The following is an 18275-nucleotide window of genomic DNA, read 5'->3' on the forward strand; positions in this document are numbered from 1 at the left end:
CTTCCTTCACTGGCTCCCTCCCCCCTAAGGAGCTGAGAGCATGGCAGAGCCTTGCCCACTAGGCACTGTTTCAATTGCTAGAGCTAAGGGCACCATGCCCCTGGGGCTACAGGAGGAAAGGGGTCAGTCTGTGCTGGGGTTTGATGACTGACACCTGCTTGAGCAGTGTGGGGTAGCAGGAGTTAAGGGGACAGGGAAGTGCCTCACCTTCCTTGGCTATACACCAACAATAGGGTGCATCTCAACTATCTATCTAAACTGCCTTGGGAACCTGCTGACATCACTAGGTGGAACTGCAAAGAGGGGTGAGATGGGAATGGTTGCTTAGGGTCCCTTTGTGCTACAGTGCAAGTGGGGTGGAGGCCCTGGGAGTTCTGCCTTGTTCCTGGTTTATGGCCCTGGGTTAAACAGTTCATTGTACAATGTGTGGCTGTGGCCTTCAGCTCTCTCCCAGCATCTGCCTGAGCTCCTCCTGCTTTGAAAGTAACTCGCCTGACCCAACCCAGCAGGAGAAACTAATGTGGCAGGGCTTGGCTGTGGGACTGTAAGTGATATAACCCTTTGCCACCAGCTGACCTCGGTGGAGGGGATGGAGCCCTCACATACAGGTTCTGCTGCTTTGTCCAAGGAAGGGTTTGTACAGCACCATGGGGCTGGGATGAGGGTTACTAGGTGCTGGATGTAATACAATAATTACTGAGCCACTTAGCAGCCAAACTGCCCCTCTGCCCAGGAAGGGCCCAGGGTGGGTTAGCTGAAGGATGTGCCTAGCTTGAGCAAATCAGCATGTTCATGTGAATGCTCTACAGGCACAGCATGACCAGGGGCTAGGTGGGGAACAGCTGTTCACAGCTGACAGGCATTAGCCCCCACAAGGATCACCAGCCCCTAACTTACTGCCTGTTCTCCACAACAACTCATTTCCCCCTCCCAGTCACAGTTGTGGGAGACAGGGATGTGGTTCAGGCTCTGCTAGGGGGCTACAGCAAGGGCCCTGAGAGAAATGCTCAATCAAAACTGCTTGACCCAGCCCATAGTAGACAGGGTAGCAGGTGCTTTCCCAGCAGTAGTTTAGACCTGCACTGGTGCTGGGCTGGAGGAGAAGCTTTGGTACAATAGTGAATGGGCCTTGGTATAGTAAAGCCAGCGTGGAAGGTGGGGAGACCTTGTAAATTCTGTTGTGCAAGCTCCTGTATCTAGAGTGTGCCCCAGGAATAAAGGTGTAGATACCCACCCATGGTGTTTTGTAAAACACAAGTCAGAGGGCAGGGGAAGCCCTGCCGGAGCACTGAGCCAGAACACAGCAGTCCTCACAGATTTACCAACCCTCCACTGCAGCTCTCTGCCTCCATGACTAGGAAGCCACTCATCTCCCTCCTACAATTTAAGGGGGCCTGAACACCCTCCTACCTGCACCAAGGTAAATACAGCAGTCCATATTACAGCAGGCCAGCTGTTCCTAAACACCCTCCTACCTGCACCAAGGTAAATACAGCAGTCCATATTACAGCAGGCCAGCTGTTCCTAGCAAATCAAACTCCTCTGCACAAAACCTTGGAAGGGATGTAGGCTTGGAGCACCTCACCAGCCAGCAGGAGACAGGACAGAGGGCTACAGGCAAAGACTAGCTCATTAGCTGCAGGGTTAGGAGCCCAGGGAGGCTACTCCTCCCCAGCTGTATTGAGGAGGCCCTTGAGTGAGAAGTAAGAGGCACCTAGAGGCTGGGGCAGCTGCAATCACAGCTCTGGCCTGCCCACGAGGCCCTCTGAACAAGGGAGCTGAGCACCAAGCAAAGTGCCCTGCCTTCTATCTGACTGGGGGATGCTTTCACATCTGGTCCTAGCCTCTTGTGGCACTGCAGGGTTTGCTCACACCATTGCCACAGCTCTGGCTACATGCCAGGGAGAGGTGCTGCCAGGCCCAGCACCAAGTGAACCCACTCTGAGTTCAGCACAGCTTGAAGCACTCAATGACCGGCCTACCTTTGAGCTGCTCCCACGCAAAGCCCAGACTCGAGCCCTGGAGGCCACTGTAGGAACACCAGGCACAGCCCATGGCTAGGTAGTTAGTGCAGAATCTACCAGGTCACATGCTGGTCCATGGCAGGGAGCCCAGAGCCTGCAGCCATGGGCTCTAGCAGACCAGGCATGGGCCCCAGGCAGGCTTCTTGCCACTTCACCACTGGTGTCTGGGGCATTCACGATAGCAGCTATGCCCTGCCGCAGAGCCTGTGTTCTGTACACAAAGGGGTGAAGGGGGTCTCCTCTGCACCTCCTCCTGCCTGCCCCTAAGCACCATGCAGTCCTGCACCCCCACTGCACCACAGGCCCCCTCCTAGGCCAAGTTCCACAGAAGCATGGCAGTGGCCAGTCCCCCACCAGCCTCTTGTACTGGGAAGCAGCTCGTGGACCACAGGATGGAGTGTGAGGGCAGGTGGGATTTGTTCCTCATGCATTCTCACAGCCCTCAGGACACAGCCAGGAGAGGCTCCCAGCTGGGAGCAGGGCAGCACTCCATAGGCCATGGGCTCCCAGCTAGCACCACTTACACAGGACTCAGCAGCAGCCACTGGCAGCACTGGGCACAGAGGTGTGGTTTTAAAGGGGTCCATTTTATTGTCTCACTTCTCCAAATGTACAAAAAAATTAGAAAATAACACGTCTCCCCCTGCCCCACCCCCCTTCCCCACCCCTCAAACACCACCCACGTCTGGGGCAGCCCCATAAGAATGCAGCAAAGAGACGGCAGGAAATTAAACACAGCTAGGTACAGCAGTTGGGTCCCTTCAGCCCACATTGCATTGGGCACAGTTTCTTCACTCCCGCAGCTGGCCCCAGGGCTTCCCCAATGCCCGCACAATTCCTCCTCGGACACACTGGTGAGCTGGGTGGTTAGGTGCTTTACAGATCCTCCTGGGCCTTCTTCCTTTTCTTGGGCTTTTCCTCCTCCTGCAGCACAGGGGGGCTGGTTGCCTCCTGCTTCAAGTAGCTGATGAAGTCGCTCACCTCCCGGCCCCCCTGCAAACAACACAAGAGCATGAGGCCAGGGCTGAACACTAGGATCCTGGCTTTGACACTCCCTGGGGTCTTGGGAATATCTGCACCTGCTGGCCCCGAATGGGGAGTGTTCACTGCCTCACGAGAGACCAAGGTTCCCCAGACCATTTCCCTGAGAGCCCTTTAAGGCTCTCCTGCAGGCTGCACCAACGTGTTCTAGAGGTGCAGCTGCAGGGCAGCGTTCCTGAGGGCCTGCGCGGCCACACAACTCTTCAGCTGCAGGGAGATTACCTGCATGTGCGCTGCCCAAAGCTGTAGCGGCAAGGGGGAAACCTGCCTGCAGAGCTCCCAGGGCAGGAAGCAGACACTCACCTCATATTTCTTTGGATTCTGCTTGTTACCAGCTGGAGCAAAATAGATAGTGGGGAAGCTGGGGAAAGAAGAGACATGTCAGCTCTACTGTGTTCAGCAGTCTTCAGGTCCTAACCCCTCAGGGTGAGTCTAGCACTCACCATGCAGGGCAGCAGGTTTGCCCTGAGCCACAGAAGGGGGGAGAGTCACTGTTGCATGGAGTCTATCGCCCCACAAGTCAAGGGACAAGCCCTTCAAGGCACCATCAGCCAGAGGAAGCCCAGAACAGTAGCAAGCCATGCCCCAGCAGGAGATAGGAGCAGAGCTGACTGAGTGCACCTGGATTCAGGTTTGCTGAAAGAGAGGTGCCCAGTGCAGTTCTTCATCCACAAGAAGAGTCTACGGAGTAGAAGGAAGGGCCAGGGACATTCAGGAAGCTGTGTATCCCTGGCCCACCTGTCGTGTGCAGGTGGGGCCAGGGACATTCAGGAAGCTGTGTGCAGGTGGGGCTGGGAAACACGACACCCTGCACAGGAGCAAGGCCAGATGCTTGCATTGGAGTTACTCCAAGTCTGAATTTCTGCTGACAGCTGCTCAGGAGCAAGACAAGCAAGTTCCCAGTGACCACGACTACAAGCACATCAGCCCCCAGCTGCCATCAGAGCCAGTCTCTCCCCCCCAAAAAAAACAGAGATTCCCCAGCCCTTCTGTAGCAGTCACTGGCTAGAGGCAGTAGCCAGGACTCTCCCCTGCTACCCCACCCAATGTCATACAAGCTGAAGCTCTTACCCTCGGACTTCGTATGGAGAAGGCACATCATTGGCTGTAGCATCCATCTTGGCTATGACAACGTTGGGGTCTTTGCTGAGCTGTTGGTAGGACAGCACATTAGTGAACAGATCATCACTAGTCTATTGTGGACGCTGGGGGAAGATGCTGACCCCCCCCCCCCCCCCCATGTTCCACTAGGACCAGGAATGTGTGTGTTCCAAGGCCAAGGGGAGATGGGGGAGTCATTGGGGCTCTTGGCTAGGTGCATCAGAACAGCCGGGGGAGGCTGGGGCAGGATCTGGGACAGCAGTGTTCATTTGTACAGCGCCTAACACAACGAAGACCCCTGGGTGCTATGGTAATACAAATAATCTAGTGAGTCCAGGCTTTGTCCTGCGAGAGACCAGGCAGCGCCAGTTCAGGCTGGTATTGGCAGTAAGGAGGGCACACGCTCGCTGTCTGATATCCAGGCTAGCACTAGAGATACTTGGGCAGGTACAACATTCAGGCCCTCTCCAGAGAGCACCTCTGACTCGGGTCTCCTTCAGGAGGCTATCCTTCCAACGTACACCCTCACTCATTGCCTGTAGGAGAGAAGGCCAAGGCCTCCTGGGTGAGCAGGGAGAGTTGCTGCCTCTAAAGTTCACAAACCCTTGCCATGTAAATATCAGAAACAAAATGATTACAACAGGAAACTTCTGTTTAAAAAGACATTATACCGGAATAGATTCATCAGATTTTTCTATTTAACTAGACATTACCATATTACAGAGTGGGAGCATCATTACAAGACCTTGTCATTTCTAGTGATTCGATTAAATTGGTTGCTGCCTATGCTTCTCCCCATGTGCGTTAGTTCTCTGGGACAGGGAGAAGAACTGAGGATTACAGGAGCCAAGGGACCAGACCTGAGCCAAGTATAGCCAAACCATCCTTCAGGCAGGCATCTTTCTAGGAAGGATTCCCTGGGGACCAGCTCTCAGCAATGTTTGGACAGAGGACAGTGACCCGAAAAGACATGCAGCCACTGGAAGCTAGTTACTGACAAGGGAATACTGGTGTGCCCTGGCCAGAGCCAAAGGAGATGCTCCCGGTGCCAGCCAACCTCAAATGTAAGTAGAGGGCAGACGTAGCCAACTGCTTACTGACCAGTGCCAGTTTAGAGAGCAGTCAGAGGCGGCCCCTTATGGCTTGGCTAGCTGAGCACGACCCTGGGACAGCTCAGTTTGGGGGGATGACTGCTGCATTCAAACCTGACAGGCAAGAGCTCCCAGCCTACCTTTTCTCCTAGTTCCTTGTACTTGGGCTCCAGGTTCTTGCAGTGGCCACACCACGGGGCATAGAACTCAATCAGAACGTCTTTGTCCTCCGCATTAACAAGGTCATCAAAGTTTTCGGCAACCACCACCTGGAAAGATTGAATTCTCCAGATTAGCAGCATTTCTGCACATTAAAAGCCACACGCTCACTCTCCAGGCTCTGACCTGAGTGAGCCTGATCCTCATGCAGCAAACTGCACACAGTGGTCCTTGAAGCATGCACAGAACACTTCTGTCAGCTCAACATGCAGTGTTCTAGCTGGAGAGGCAACAGCCACGTACACCCTTTGGCTGAACATGTCTCAGTAGCACCTACCTTCACAGGACCATCATTGTTCTCTGGGATGGGCTCCGATTTCAGGTATTTCTTCAGGTTACCATCAAAGTAATCCTGCAAGAATCTCTCCAGCGCTTTCCCATCACGGCTACAAATCAAATACAGGCGACATTTCAGAGCCATCTGGCACACAGGACTAGCAAGTGCACCCTACAAATCCCGAGGGAGTTTTATTCTACCCACAGACAGCAGCACACTGAAAAAAGCCACTTGGATCCTCAGTGCTAACCCAGGGCTCTAACTCCCCCAGATGACCCCGGGCACAAGAGCCATGTGGCCACCTCCAGGATTTTGGGAAAGTCTGCCTGGTGCACATGTTCACCCCAGTAAGTCAGGCTTCCTGCTGCCCACGCTTCTCCCACCCAGGAGATAGGCTGAAGTGTCTCTCCCATGCCCTTTATTTTAGGTATTCACTCCTCCTGCTGTTCAGTCGCATGTTATTTTCTACCCTGGTCTTTACTTTTTAGGTATCTTGGAATTAAAGCCTCAATCCTTAGAGCTTGCAGCTCCTAATGTAACCCTTCCAGTGTGTAACTGCCCAGTGGCAGGCTTGGGCTACAGCCACAGCTACTCCTCTGCCACACAGGAACATCCAGCTCAGGTGTCCTCCCAGTGAGCCCAGGTGGGTGGTAAGTATCAGAGGGGCTTTGCCTGTGACTGGACTAGGAGGGGGCACCACGCCCAGGACTTACGAGAATTCCTCCTGCATGACATATTTCTCTCCCTTGGCGGTTCTGATGGCAACGACAGGAACCTCCCCTGTGCTGCTGTCCAGGCCAAACTCCGAAAGCTCATGGCCAAAGGTTTTTCTACTAGCAACAGCAAAGTAGAGCTTGTGTCCAGCATCCAGGAACTTCTGTGCCACCATCATCACTCTGAGTAAAGCAGAGGAAATGTGCTGTTACGCTTACAGATGTTAAACAGTTTCTCCAAGACAACAGAGCACTTGCGGAGAGGAAGAGAGCCACCTCTTTCAAGCTGAAACAGAACAGCTAGAAACAAGAATTAGTGGGGGATCTGCTGGTTAGGAGGTTCTGCAAAGAGAAGTAACATGAAAATGCAGTTGGAGAAACAGGAAAGAAAGCAACATGCTACTAAACTGGGTGTAACCTAGGGATCTCCCAACCCATAGCTTCAACAAGTCTCCATTTTGCACTGAATACCCCATAACCCCTCAGTCAGCTCTGATCAACCAGGTCTCCTGTGGCTGCAGCACTGCATAGTGAGTCGAGTTCCAGTAAGGTGGAGTACAAAGAATGGAATCGAGCATGAGCCTCCTCAGCAAGATTAGTTGTTCTGGGCCTCAGTCAAGCAACTCTGGTGTGGACAGACTGATAAAGGAATCAGAGCTCCTGATAAGTGTGCCAAATGCACTGTCTATACCCAATGCTGAACGAATGCTCCAGGCATGTTAGCTGGCTGCCTGCAACCTATGGAAACACCAACTGCTTGCCACAGAAGCATAAGCTGGGAGAGTCAGTTTTCCAGAATCAGAAGCAACATTTCGAGGAACAGGATAGTGGCCTGCAATGCCGCTCTACTTGTAGTGACAACACACCCTGCAGACAGAGCCAGGTGAAGGGAGAATTTACTAGAGTCCCAGAAATGATTTCTGAGTTTGCACCCTGGAGACAGCATTCTGCCAGATAAACCACAGGAATTCACCAAAACAGTGCACTGCATAGGGGAGGAAGACTGTGGATTAGGATCTACCTTCCTCTGCTTACCTATTGCGCCAGTAGTTGGAGCCCTTGGCATTCTTCTCATAGTCCACGTCATAATAAGCCACCAGCAAGTCCTTCCCTTGGATCAAGTCTTTGTTATCTTCTGTCATATGTGGACAGATGCCAAAACTATCAACAAAGCAGTAGTTAGCAACCTGCGTCTCACTATCTGAGCCCTTCCTCCCCCCCAGAAAGAAGCTTGTCCTAGCACAGTCTTGTTCTCATCCAAGATCACAGGATCCATACAATTGCCAATATCCAGCAGGCCTATTTGAAAAGTGTTTTCTTCAAATAGCTCATTCGTGCATCAGGCCAATTTGTGGGGTTCTGCTACTGTAGCTGGACATACAAAGTTACACACGGGTTTTGATCAAATTAGGGACCTACTTTTATTTGTGACAAAAACTGACCTAAAATCAAGTGAGCAAACCAGGTAACTGGAATGCTAGATCAAGTGGTCAGCAGCCTGGTCAGCGCAGAGGAAAAGCCCACATAGAAATCTCATTCTTGAGAATGAATGATGGACCTGCAGTGCACTGAGTACCCAGAAGCCAAGTATTCTGCGTGTTCCATTAGACGAGAAGAACCCCTAAGATCAGCTAGAATTTAGTAGCCCAGAGGCAGTGCTACTAGCCATGCCCAGCCAATAGAACTGAAGCCAGACTGCTCACAGTCTAGGAATTTAGCTGAACTCGGTCACCCACCCTAGCCCTGAGATCGAAGTGAGACGTCACTCACATGTTCTCCTGGAGAAACTTCTTGATCTTGCCACTGGTGATTTTGTCCTCTGTGTACCTCAAAGTGCTGTCCTCAAATTTGTTTGCCAGGCGTTGAGGACGGAATAAGACAACACCCCTGAACAGAGGTGGAGAGCACAACATGAAACAGTTGAAGGAACTAGCAGTATGGGGATAAGTGGGCAGGTAGAGCGGTAGACGCCTTTCCAAGTACACAGTGGGATCATCCAGGTCCTGAACAAAGCTACCTGTACCAAAGCCACCTGGCCAAGCCTTATGCTACTAGCCAGAACAAGCAGCAAGATTTCCGGCAGTTAACAAGTAAACAACCCCCCCACCCTGTAGTGACAAGGGAAGAATAGGATGGGCAATAAGGGAACAAACAGCCAGGCTTGAAAAGCCAATTTAGGTCCTCCTGGTACAGTACTTTCCATGTGAGGCAGGAGTTTGACACACATACACCAGCCCAGCAGGCCAGGGAGACTTTACAAGTGTTTATAGGTCAGCTTCTCTCCCCTGCCCCTCCACAAGAACCATGACCCGCTCACTGCAGTTCATGGCTCAAGGGTCTCAAGTGCCCAACAGCAGGACGTAGGAAATCCCTTCAGATCAGCCTGCCAGCTGGGCCCAACAGTACTGATTTTAGAAAGATTAACCTCATCTGGTCTTGCCCACATGGGAAGCTATGAAAGGAACCCACTTTCCAAAGCACAACTGTCTGAGAGGGGACTAGGAGGCTGTCCCTGCTGCCCCAACAAGAACCACCTGTACACTGAGCCACTTACTCTCCGTCTGCCTCATACTTCTGTATCAGCTCTTCCTCGCTGGTGTGTGCAAAGCGGTAGCTCTCTCTTAGGTTGCTGGCTGCTTTCATGAACTCTGAATAAGCATCACCAAATGCATCTTTGAAGAAGCCTGCAACAGAGAGAGACACGGGGACCCTACAGAATCTCTGCCTCAGCAGATGCCATTTCACTGGTTGACTCAACTCTTCTGTATTTACTCTGCCTGAGAATCTGTCACTTCCGAATGGGCTCTTCTCTGCCCAGCTCAACTGCTTCTGTTTAGCAAGGCTCAATTTCCCTGTGTTCCTTTAGAAATACACCAGCATTTCCTTCCTTCTTTCTGCCCCAGCAGGAGCCAAGCAGCTTTCTTTGGGAGTACATCCGGCCCAATCCCCAGCCCAGAAGACTGCAGCCCTCTGGGCACCAAGTCTGCCACTTGCAGCCAGAGATGGAACTGCATGCTGGACAGCTAGGGTCTGGACAGAGGTAGTGCCCTATAGAAGTGGTTCTCAAACTGTGGGTCAGGACCCCAAAATGGGTCACGACCCCATTTTAATGGGGTCGCCAGGGCTGGCTTAGACTTACTGGGGCTCAGGGCCAAAGTCTGGGTGGTGGGGCTCAGGTTACAGGCCCCCTGCCTGGGGCTGAAGCCTTTGGGCTTGGGCTTTGACCCCTTCCCCTCCTGGAGCGGTGGGACTCGGGCTTCGGTCCTCCCTCCTGGGGTCATGTAGGGATTTGTTGTCCGAAGAGAGTCGCAGTGCCACGAAGTTTGAGAACTCCTGCCCCAAAGCATTGCTCCACAGGAGTCAGAGAGCAGTTTTTCCACTGATTTCTGGTCTCCTTCAAGCTCTCATTTGAAATGTTCCTTGGATTAGCAGAGCTGCTATTGCGATGACCTGAATCAGGCTAATATGGCGAGACTGTTGAGCGCTACAAGGCTTATGTGACAGCCATCCCTGCATGTGTCAGGTATGGCTGGGTACGGTATATTGCCCCCAGGGGATGAAGTCAGAACAGGGTCCTTGGGGAGACCTGGCTATTGCTTCACATTTTAAATACATCTGTAGGTGCCTATCCAGTGCTCTAGTACTAACCTTACTCCAAAAGAAAAAGCAAAGCCTTGTGATGCATCATCCAGAACCGTACACCAAGGCATTATCCTCAGCTAAGCGAGCTGCTTGCCTTGTTGCCCTTAATAGTCCAGCACTAGCAGTTCTGAGGCTATTTCACCGGCTATACTGGTGACTCATCCAGATATTTTTTGGACACCACTGTCTAAGGCAGGGTTTCTCAACAACCGTTCTGTGAACCGGACCCTGGGACCCTGACAGTTTAGCAAGGCAGCAAGCCATTCCCTGGTATCACAAAGGTTGAGAAACAGTTAGACTGGGTGTCAGTGGATCTGCATGAGTGATGGGGAAGGATGTTTTGGTATCATTCATATGCCACGGTCACATCATGACTTAAAATTAGGATACTCTGGGGGCATCTTGTGATATAATCCTTGATGTTCATGTTTGGCTCCAAGAGCCCAAGGCAATCAGATTCCAGCAAGCGGAGAGGGAGGGGGAGAGAAGGAGTGGGATGGGGACTGGTGGATGTGTAAGCTCAAGGAGAGATCTCCAGCTATTTACAAGTTTCTGAGAGCAGTAGCAACGTGCTTTGTAGGTGCTTGGAGGACTTGAAAGACAGGCTTCCCCCACGACAAAGTATCCAATGTAGTTTAAAGGCTGTGCTGGCTCGTACTACTCACCCACCACAGAAGCATCTTTGTCACTGATGAATTTTTCAAAATCTGCCACAGAGCGGAGAGCCACTGAGGCAGGTCCTGCCTGTTTCTTGAGGTGACTGACAATCCCATCTGAGGAAGAAGGAAGAGAAGTATACAGCAGTGTCAGAGTGATGGTTTTATGGAGTTCTAGGAGACTGATTCCATGCTGGACCTATTATTCACCCCCAATTCTTCCTCAAGAATTGCAATGTTTACCATGCAAATGTAAAGCCTTCCTCCCCTTGCTACCAGTGCGGTAACATAAGGAGTCAAGAGACCAGTGCACAATGCTCATCACAAGACTTTACATAAACAGAGTGTCTTTATGTCTGCTCTGAAACCTGACCTTGGAGCACTAAGCCAGTGGCTCTCAACCTTTCCAGACTACTGTACCCCTGTCAGGAATCTGATGTCTTGTGTACCCCAAGTTTCACCTTGCTTAAAAACTACTTGCTTACAAAATCAGACCTAAAAATACAAAAATATCACAGCACACTTACTTTCTAATTTTTACCCTATAATTACCAAAAAAAAATCAACTGGAATATAAATATTGCACTTACATTTCAGTGTATGGTACATAGAGCAGTATAAACAGGTCATCGTCTGTAGAAAATTTTAGTTTCTACTGATTTTGCTAGTGCTTTTTATGTAACTTGTTATAAAACTAGGCAAATATCTAGGTGAGTTGATGTACCTCCTGGAAGACCTCTGCGTACCCCTGGCTGAGATCACTGCACTAAGTAACAAGCCCTGGGCAACAGCTGCACGGCAGTGGAATTTCAGAGATCAGCAGATACATTCATCAATCTGGTACATTCAACCTGCAACAGATATTCTCTCTCCCACTGCTGATCAGCTGTTGTGGACAAGACAGACTTGCAGTGCCTCATCTTTACCAGGAACCAATTAGATACTCAAGTATCCAGGGCTTCTACCCCCATCCCTCCCACCACCATGCAGACAAGTAAGTAGAGCCTGGTAACTGTGGGCCATGCAGCCAGGATGCTCCGATCTCCATGGCAACAAGTCAAATTCAATCCAGATGGGAAAGTGCTGCAGCACCATGCCAGGATCCTTACCTGCTGTCCTTGGCCCATCATAGGCACCTGCCTCTTCACCATCCCTGAAAACCTTCAGGGTGGGATAGCCACTGACTCCGTATTTGTTACAGGTGTTTGAGTTTGCTGTACAGTCAACCTGAAGAAGAGAAATACTGCTCCTTAACACACAGTCACATTCATGCAGTGTTGGCACGCAGCACAAACTCCTCTGCTGCAGAAATCAGAAGCAGCACAAGGCAGCTGCCCCATAGAGGGACCACCACATAATTCTATGAAGTAGAGAAATGCAGCCTCAACAGGGCATTAAAAGGCAAAGTATCCACAGGGAGGGGGCTTCTGGCAGAAAGTTATAGGAACAAAAGCAAGCTTCAGCTGGCACCCTGTATGCCTTTATTTGCAGAACATGCAATCAATGCTATAAAAAATATGGAGCAGTCTGTATCCATGCCCATGGAAACTTATAGGCCAGATCTAGTGCACCCACAGCATGGCCGGGACATGGACTTGGGGAGATCTGAAGACAGTTAACCTGGCTAACAAGGCTAGGGAAGTACATGATGGGACACTACATGAGAGACTAAAGTGCACCGGATGCAATGTGAGAGGCGCAACTGATAACCCTAAAATTCCTTTAATCAGCCAGTGTAACAGTGCCTAGAGACGGCTGAAACAGAAGAATGCTCCCCATGCCCAGAGGGACTGATACAAGTAAACGGGGACTGGATGGTGTGAAAAGACTGCGATGAGGCACTGGCTTAGTGGAGTTGCACAAGTCAAACAGTGACAGGGTTCCCTGTACTACTTAACCACCTCAGGAGAGAGCTTCCCTTTATAGCAGCCCTCTGCCTCAAGGCAGTGCTGTAAGGCACTTCCCTGCATTGGCCCCCTGCAGTGAGCCGAGTAGGGCTTCTCCATCACCACTGAATGAGGAAGGAGTTTGTCTGCATACAGGGCTACAGACTTCTTTCTAGTGCTCTGCACACTGCAGAGGGAGAGGCAGGAGATGCAAGTGCATTAGGCCTCAAAATCCCCTAAACCCAGGGTTTGAGAGTGTCATTTACTGCATACAACCCCTGAAGATACACGGCATTTGTTTTTCCCAAGCCCTGAGTACTAGTGTACAAAAAAGTATTTCATTGCAGCAGTAAAGGGACGGGCTCTCTAGCGTGCCTTGTACAGGAACAGACCAATCCTCTCTGACAGCAATGAATGCCAAGTGCTCCAGAGGCAGACAGCACACTACTTGCACAATACTGCCTCCAGTGGAGGAAATCTGCTTAAGATCTGGGGCAGGAGGGCTCCGAGCCCTGTAGACCATTCCCTCAAAATGCAGCAGAACAGAAACCCACACCCTCACATTTATGAAACAGAGGAAATTAAGTCAGACCCCAAATCGCCATGGAAACACTGGATGCACTAGTCAGGGTACAGCCCCAAGCACAAGCTTTTAGAAAATCTTCTGCCTGTGCCAGACACCATTTAAGATCCACCACAAAGATGGTTCCAGCCCAGTCAGAGCAGGTAACATGTCACAGAACCATGAACTCAGGCGAGGTCCATACCTTTACTAGAGGGACAATTCCTTTCAGTCTGGTAGCAGCAGCCTCGTACTCTGGGGCTAGTCGTTTGCAGTGCCCACACCTGAAGGGGAAGTGACAGTTCGGTTACAAGGAAAAGCCTCCCTGCAATTGGACAGATGCCACGTTTCCATTTACAAAGGATCTCCACACTGTCACACACAACTGACCCAAACAGCCTTCATAGAAACAATGAGGCTTCCTGGAAGGATTTTCAACTTGGAGCTCAGACAAGGGCTGAGGGAAAGAGATGGAGTAAGTCACGTTGATATTATTCCTTCCCAACATTTTGGAGTTCCCCTACTTGACCAGAGTGGGAAGAAAAAAATGTGTCGATCTTCCCAGAGACTTTACTCTATTCACTAGACTACATGCCAGCACACTATTGTCTTCCTACAGATGCCCAACAACCATTAGCACTAAGCACTGCGATTTAACTCCTGCCCACTGAGATGAGTGGAATTAAGTCTGAAACCTAATATTAATGAATCATCCAGTCAACACATTTACCTACTGCGAATGGACTTGCCATGTCCTGACTTTCTATCCATTGCAGTAGAAGATACACAGGAACAAGACTTAAGGTAAATGTACGAATACTTGAAGATTCCATAACTTAATTCTCAACACACTAACCACAGAACCATGATATAATCTGACACTTAATACAGGCCTGAAACACATGGCAAGTTGTATTTGCAGCTTTGTCACCCAGTGAACTGCTGTCTAGTTTACAGAGTTCTGCAGTTTTCAGCAGCAGGGAAGTTAAATTCATTTTAATAATCCTGAAAGTTGAGTAACTCCTTACAGAACTGAAAGTAAAAATATACCACTATTTTAATCATTCCAGGTAATCAGTAACCTAGACTAACAAAATGGCTACATTAGTCAAACATCTTCTGGTGCCAAGAGCATTATCCACCACACACTGTAGCTTTCCATCCTCTGGCAACATTTATTGAGATGTATATTGCAAAATCTAGTGGCACAGAATGAAGGGGACTATATCCATGACACCCAGTTCCAAAGTTCCTAGAAATCCTAGGTTTCTTTTGCTCTGCCTCCCTCAAGCAATTTAACTAATGAAAGCCTGTCCATGAGCTAGTGGTTTTTTCCTTAATTCAAAAGAATCTTTGTAAGTGACCAAGATTTGCTGTTCCATTTGTCACAAACAAGGTGTTAATACATTTGTTGGGCTAGACAAATGTACTCAGTGAGTTGCTGACTTATTCACTATTCCATAGAGTCGAGGGGATGCTTTAGGAAGTCCTGCATATTTCTGGAGCTGGATCAAAATGGGACCACTCTTGTGGAGTGTTCACCAGTGACTTGCAAACAAAACCCCATTTTCTAACCAATTAAAATCAGACACCACAGCAGGATCCTCCTCATCTTCCTGCAACCCAATGCATGATGGAAGTTGTAGTTCTCACTCTATACCAGGCAGTTCAGTCCAATTAGAAAATTGTGACAAGTTCATAAGTAAAGCAAGCAGTTAGTACTTCCTAGAAATGCAGAACAGTCAGCTAGAGAACACAGACCCTTATCTTAAGGTGTCCAATTTCCAACTCAGAATTGTTTTGATACCACTGAACCTAGTGTTTTATCATATTAAGTTGGAAGTAGTCTACCATAGTATACTTCAAACAGGGCGTTTGCAATAAGTTACAATAACTCTGCACTTACCAGTTACTTTCATTTTGCATATTGGAAAAAAACAAGGCAACAAGCAGCAAAGAGTCTGCCAGAGTAAACCTTGATTGCCTGTCCTAGGGTCCCTGTGCTGGAGCCCAGGGTAGAGGGAAGGCCTGGGGTCTCCCACCAGCCACCTGAAAGCATGAAACCCTTAAGAAATAAAGATGCCCAGAGAGAAGGATGGACTCACCACTGGGCCCAGAATCAAGGGCAGCACATTGGACATTCATTTTTGCTGGATTTTGTTACCCCACAAGGGGTGGGGCTAAAAGACAACCTGGTGGGAGGTGAGTCACAAGAAGCGGCAGCCACCACAGGATGTTCAGCAAGGGGTGCTAAAGGAGGAGAGCCTGCTAGGCCACACCCAACTCGCAGCCAGGAAGGTCTGGTTCCCCACAGAGCTGTCTCAAGTTCTCCGTCCTCAGGGGCTTGTCTACACGAGGCAGTTTTGCTGCCCTGAGGATACAGCACAGAGTAAGGCCTTTGGTGCTGGTCTCACAGTCTCCGCACCACACCGGGCAGCGGAGTCACCGCTTCCCAGCACACCGAGCCCACCCCGCGTTCCGGGGTTACAGCCTGACAGTCACCCACGTGCGAGGCCAGCCGGGAACCGAGCCCCGCGGGGCTCCCGCCAAAGGGAACCTAGAGCCCGGAGGAGCGAGACTTGCACCAAACCTCGGGCGCCCTTCCCGGGACACAGGCGGGCCGCGACGGCCAGTGCGGAACCAGGCCGGGCGCCAAACGCACCGGCCGGCCCGCCCCCGAGCCCTGGGGGAGGGGAGTCAGGCCCGGGGGCCCGGCCGAGGGGAGTCAGGCCCGGGGGCCCGGCCGAGGGGAGTCAGGTCCGGCCCGCCCCCGAGCCCTGGGGGAAGGGGAGGCAGGCCCGGGGGCCCGGCCGAGGGGAGGCAGGCCCGGCTCGCCCCCGAGCCCCGGCGGAGGGGAGTCAGGCCCGGGGGCCCGGCCCGCTCACCAGGGCGCGTAGAACTCCACCAGCACCAGCCCCGGGCGCTCGGCCAAGCCGCTCTCGAAGTCCGAGTCCCCGAGCTCCAGCACGTCGGAGGCGCGGCCCGGCCAGGGGCCGAGGACCAGGAGCAGCAGCAGCGACCGGGGCAGAACCATGGCGGGCAGCGGCGAGTCGGGCCGGGCGGTTCCTGCTTCGCTCCCTCCGCGGCGGCAGCCGGACTCGACTCGAGCGGCTACAGGGCCGGAAGTCCCGCCCCCGAACCGGATCTGTAGTGTGGCAGCTCCCCATTGGCACCCGCGTGGCGCGTCACAGAGGGTGGGCGGGGCCTGGGGACCTCAGAGTCCCCACCCCTCAGGCCCGTGCCCTATAAATGGGCTGGATCGCTGCCTCCCTCGCGCCCCCGCGGTGTTTGCTTCAGGGAGGGGGTGGGCTCTGCGGCGGCGACCCCGCCCCCCGCACTCGGCGGGCTGGGCCAGGAGCAGGCGCGTGCCCCTCGGGGAGCTGGCAGCCATGGCAACCGCTGGGAGGCGGGCTGGGCCGGGGGCGGGCCCGGGGGGGACAGTCCCAGGATTGTACAGCCCCAACCGCCTCTGCCAATTCACCGGCTCCCCGGGCGGCCCCGCAGCGCCCCGCGCCTGGGCAGGCCGCTCCCTCCGCCGGGGGCCCGCGGGGGGGAACGCTGCGCTCGGCTCGGTCCGGCCCCGCCCCGGAGTTCATTGCGGGGAACAAGCCAGGCCTGGCTGCTCCGTTCAGCCCGGCAGGCCAGACTCCAGCCCGGCACCTGGTCACACCCCACCTGTGAGCAGAGCTGGTTTCACCTACCAGGGCAGGTCTGACTCTGCCTCAGTCCGAAGGAGGGTTCCAGAAGCCTGGCAGCTTTCACTTGTCCTCCTGGTCTACACAGCACAATCCTGCTCATGGAAACGTGTCCAGTGGAGCCTCTGAATTCTTGTCAATGGAGACTTTCCCCAATCAGCACAAACCATCTCTGCCACGGACCTGCCGCTGTCTAGGGTGAACGGCAGCAGCACATAGGCTGGTGCTGTCACACCCCCGGCTTGAAGTAGTGATAACAAACACCAAATACATGGTTTTTGTCAGCAGCACCCCCACGATAAAAATTGTTCCAGCCCCCTGAGCACATAGCAATACCATACCCCAAATTAGGGCAAGAAGTGACAGATTCCCATATCTAAATGGAAGCTTCAGAGGAAATTTTGGAGACAGCCTGTAATTACAGAGGTGGCATTTGGCTAGGACACTAGAAATAAAGATGAGCACAAGCAGTCAGGATCTGCATAACGGCACTGGAGCTGCTCTGTATGAAAACTTTGTTACTCTGGGTAGTGAGACAAGGTGGGTGCGATAATGTCTTCTATTGCTAGGCCTGAAGAAGAGCTCTGTGTGGCTCAAAAGTCTGTCTTTTTCCCTGTCATAACTATAAAAGGAAGGGTAACAGCTCTCTGTGTACAGTACTAAAATCCCTCCTGGTCAGAGACTCCAAAATCCTTTTACCTGTAAAGGGTTAAGAAGCTCGGGTAACCTGGCTGACACCTGACCCAGAGGACCAATGAGGGGACAAGATACTTTCAAATCTTGGGGGGGGAAAGGCTTTTGTGTGTGTCCTTTGTTTAAGGGGTTGTTCGCTCTTGGGACTGAGAGGGACCAGACATCAATCCAGGTTCTCCCCATCTTTCTAAACAAGTCTCTCTTATTTCAAAATTGTAAGTAAAAGCCAGGCAAGGCGTCTTAGATTTACTTTGTTTTCTCAACTTGTAAATGTACCTTTTACCAGAGTGCTTATCTTGTTTGCTATACTTTGAACCTAAGACAGAGGGAATTCCTCTGAGCTCTTTAAGTTTGATTTCCCTGTAAAGTTATTTTCCATACTGATTTTGCAGAGATGATTTTTACCTTTTGCTTTAATTAAAAGCCTTCTTTTTAAGAACCTGATTGATTTCTCCTTGTTTTAAGATCCAAAGGGGGTTTGGATCTGTATTCACCAGGAGTTGGTGAAAGGAAGGAGGGGGGAAGGGTCAATTTCTCCTTGTTTAAGATCCAAGCAGTTTGGATCTGTATTCACCAGGGAATTGGTGAAAGGTTTCTCAAGGCTTCCCAGGGAGGGAATTCTTAAGATGGTGGCAGCGGACCAGAGCTAAGCTGGTAGATAAGCTTAGCAGTTTT

At 51.6% G+C, this 18275-nt stretch overlaps 1 protein-coding gene across 1 annotated transcript; it reads right to left on the minus strand.

Moving 5' to 3' along the window:
- Positions 1 to 2863: 2863 nt before the first annotated feature.
- PDIA3 (protein disulfide isomerase family A member 3) lies at positions 2864 to 16246 on the minus strand. Its single transcript, XM_065412227.1, has 13 exons — positions 16098 to 16246; positions 13418 to 13496; positions 11874 to 11991; positions 10774 to 10881; positions 9021 to 9150; positions 8237 to 8353; positions 7502 to 7627; positions 6467 to 6649; positions 5754 to 5862; positions 5398 to 5526; positions 4137 to 4216; positions 3369 to 3426; positions 2864 to 3017 (listed from the first exon to the last, which is right to left on the minus strand). The coding sequence occupies exons 1-13, from the start codon at positions 16244 to 16246 to the stop codon at positions 2901 to 2903; spliced, it is 1503 nt and encodes a 500-aa protein (XP_065268299.1). The 3' UTR covers positions 2864 to 2900.
- Between the last annotated feature and the right edge of the window lie 2029 nt (positions 16247 to 18275).

This window comes from Emys orbicularis, chromosome 10 (genome assembly GCF_028017835.1).
Source record: "Emys orbicularis isolate rEmyOrb1 chromosome 10, rEmyOrb1.hap1, whole genome shotgun sequence".
In the NCBI taxonomy this organism is placed as follows: Eukaryota; Metazoa; Chordata; order Testudines; family Emydidae; genus Emys; species Emys orbicularis.